Source organism: Brassica napus, chromosome A5 (genome assembly GCF_020379485.1).
Source record: "Brassica napus cultivar Da-Ae chromosome A5, Da-Ae, whole genome shotgun sequence".
NCBI classification, from domain to species: Eukaryota; Viridiplantae; Streptophyta; class Magnoliopsida; order Brassicales; family Brassicaceae; genus Brassica; species Brassica napus.
In genome coordinates this window covers 13164605-13167722 of record NC_063438.1, presented here as the reverse complement: position 1 = coordinate 13167722, position 3118 = coordinate 13164605, and the positions used below count along the sequence as shown (strand labels likewise).

Here is a 3118-nt window from a genome sequence, read left to right as displayed (position 1 = left end):
ATGTGTTCTGTGTTTCATTCAAACCCTAAATATACTCTCTTTACATCAGTTGGATTGATTTTCCTTGTTAATAATATTATATTGGTATTAAAATATTAGATAACCTTTGGAAAATACTCTACCATGTGGATGTTCTTAAAACTTAAAATTATTTTGAAGATATATATATATATATATATATATATCTGAAGTCATGATTCGTAACTAGTTAACAAATGCATTTATTTAGTTAATACTTAATATAGAATTTATAAACCGCAAATGGTATAAACACTTATTGTAACACGCCATAATACATCAAAAAAAGTTTATCTGTTTTGAATCCGGTCCGGGTTAAGTGCCCAGTAAGATACCGGAGAAGAAGTTTGAGCTTGTTCGTTCTCCAACTGCTCTTGATCCAGTCTGACCCTGTTTGGATTTTTACCACAAGGGATCCGAAACATGGACTTGGAATTAGGACATGTATGTTTCCGCGTGAAGAAGTTAGCACATTCCAGTGGCGTTTTCTGGTTTGGAAGATCAAGTATACAATTCATACGAACGTCGAGAATGTTTCTCTTGATGAGATTCCTACATTTTGGACCGACCTGAGTGAAGAAATTATAGGAGAGGGAGAGGTTTTTGAGACTGGAAATCTCGCATACGATCTCTGGTATGGTTCCAAAGAATTTGTTTCTGGCTAAGTTGAGTTGTTCCATCTTGTCTAAGCAACCGAAAGAATATGGTATAGGACCAGTTAGGTTGTTATACCCAACATCAAAAACAGTGGCTCGGTTTAGCTTGCCTATTTGATATGGTAAGCATCCGGTTAACTGGTTATTCAAGAAAAGTACTTCTTGTAGGTACTTAATGTTGCCTATGCTAGCAGGAATTGGACCAGTGAACCTGTCATAAAGAAAGTAGCTACTTTAATAATTTACGGTTTAAGAAACTATAGGGAGGGACCATAAATAATTTTAAAATAAATCTTTAAAATTAAAATAACTTAGCTACTTTAATTTACCCAATAACTTTAATAGGGAATCTAACCTGTTGTTGGCGAATGTGAGATAAAGAGCGGTGATGGAGCCAAGATTGTGTGGAAGTTTCTGAACAAGATTGTTGTTGTTGATGAACAAGACGTCGAGATCGAGATTAAAGACCTGACGTGGAACAGAGCCTGAGAAAGTATTGAACCTGAGATCGAGAAACGTGAGATTTGTTGCTTTTAAGACAGAAGCTGGGAACTCTCCGGTAAGTTTGTTGTTGCTTAGGTCAAGCTCGAATAAGTACTTCAAGTTGCTGACTTTAGGGACAGAGCCTAAGAAGTTGTTGGAGTTTGCGTGAAAGATGGTGACTGTGTCTAACTTGTCGAGAAAGTTATCTAATCGAAGGTTCTTGCCGGAGAAGTTAAACCCGTTAAACTGGACGCTGGCGACTGCTTGATATTTTGTTCCAGGGAACATCGCGCATTCGAGTCCGCGGTATTTGCCGCAAATGTCGGAGCCATTCCAAGAAGCAAGAATGTTCTTTGGATCGACTTCGACTAGTTTCTTGAAAGCTTGGAGGACTGGGTAGACTTTCTTTAGTAGTGGACTCGCAAAAGTTAGTTGCGGCGGCGGTGGTGATTTCGGTGGTTTAGGCGGTGAGCGTGATGGCTCCGACGGTGGAAGTGGCGGTGCTTTGGGTGGTGAATGTATCGACTCCGGCGGAGGAAGTGGTGGTGTTTTGGGGGAAGGTGTAGGAGGAGGCGATGGAGGAGGAGGCGGTGGAGGAGGAGGCGGTGGAGGAGGGCATGGAGGAGGCGGTGGAGGAGGGCATTCTTCAGGTTTTGGTTGCGGTGGAGGAGGGCATGGAGGAGGAGGTGGAGGAGGGCATTCTTCAGGTTGTGGAGGCGGTGGCCGTGGAGGAGGGCATGGAGGAGGTGGTGGAGGAGAGCATTCTTCAGGTTGTGGAGGCGGTGGCCGTGGCGGGCATGGAGGAGGGCATTCTTCAGGTTTTGGTTGCGGTGAAGGTAACGGTGGTGGAATGCCACCGACACCACTGCCGGAAATGATTTCTAAGGATTTTCTGTGGATAATATGGTTGTTCCCAGTAGATAGAGTGCACTGTAGTTGTAAAAGTGAAAGAAAAAGAAGAAGTGAATAGATTGAAGCCATTGATTAGAAAAATTATGAGGTGAATTTTGAGAAGAAGCTTGGGACTATATATAGCAAGACTTTTGTTTTAGAGGAGAAAATGAGAAGACTTCTAAGAATTTAAAAGTCTATGGACATCTTTTTGGAAATGGTGGGTGGGTCTGTTATTATTGTAGAAATTTTGGTAAAGAAAAGAAAATTTTTAAATTGCTTTGAGAAAAGAAGAGAAAATAAGATTCTGAGAAAACTATTATTATGAGCTTGCATATAGGTAAAAGGTTAACATACCATACATAGTTCATTAATTCAACTGAAAATGACATTGGCCATTGTGTCAAAAAGTTTATACGGAAGAGACGAAACTAACATTGAATGTTGTGGTTTCAGATTTGGAAGATTACAGGTTTAACCTCATAGTATTCAAAAGAAGAAAAAAAAAGTCACATATTTCTTATGCAAGGTGTTGAAATTTTCAAATCCAGTAAGGCTTTTGTTCCCATAATTTTTGTTCCCATATTTATTTTAAATGAAAGAGTATACTACCGGATCCTTCCTTGCTAGTAGATCGAGTTTCTAGATGATTGAATCAAATCAAGTCGTTTTTAGTTGTAGAGAAATATATGGTTAAATACAATATGCTTTCGATTGTGGGTTATGATATTTTGATGGTAGTTTATTAGACATCAAAAATTTCAGAATAATAAACGCACTTTCGTTTGAAGTAACATTTAATGCCTGTGGATGCCTAGTTGATCTCGCCTAAAGTGCTTTTTACAGTCGAGAAGAAAATGGCAAATAAAAATTGGGCCAAATTATGATGAGTTACACCCATGCTTTAAGGTAAAGGCGATGACTTGTCCTTATCTTAAAGTTGGAAATCTGCCAATTTCACTTCAACAGTATCTATCTAGTCAATTCAGTGATATATTAATTACATATATTTAAACATACTTTAACCTAATAAGTATTTGAATTAATGCCTTAATCATGCTTTCACATAC

At 38.8% G+C, this 3118-nt stretch overlaps 1 protein-coding gene across 1 annotated transcript; it reads right to left on the bottom strand.

The window, feature by feature from the left end:
• Window positions 1–201: 201 nt before the first annotated feature.
• Window positions 202–2263, bottom strand: LOC106451691 (uncharacterized protein At4g06744-like). The gene is made up of 2 exons (XM_013893653.3): window positions 1030–2263; window positions 202–885 (listed from the first exon to the last, which is right to left on the bottom strand). The coding sequence occupies exons 1-2, from the start codon at window positions 2136–2138 to the stop codon at window positions 309–311; spliced, it is 1686 nt and encodes a 561-aa protein (XP_013749107.2). The 5' UTR covers window positions 2139–2263; the 3' UTR covers window positions 202–308.
• Between the last annotated feature and the right edge of the window lie 855 nt (window positions 2264–3118).

Bases quoted from the DNA above. Each gene is read 5' to 3' on its own strand.
- LOC106451691 (XM_013893653.3), bottom strand. From the start codon at position 2,138: ATGGCTTCAATCTATTCACTTCTTCTTTTTCTTTCACTTTTACAACTA. The intron at 886-1,029 runs GTTAGATTCCCT...TCTTTATGACAG, and splicing joins CTCACATTCGCCAACAACAG to GTTCACTGGTCCAATTCCTG.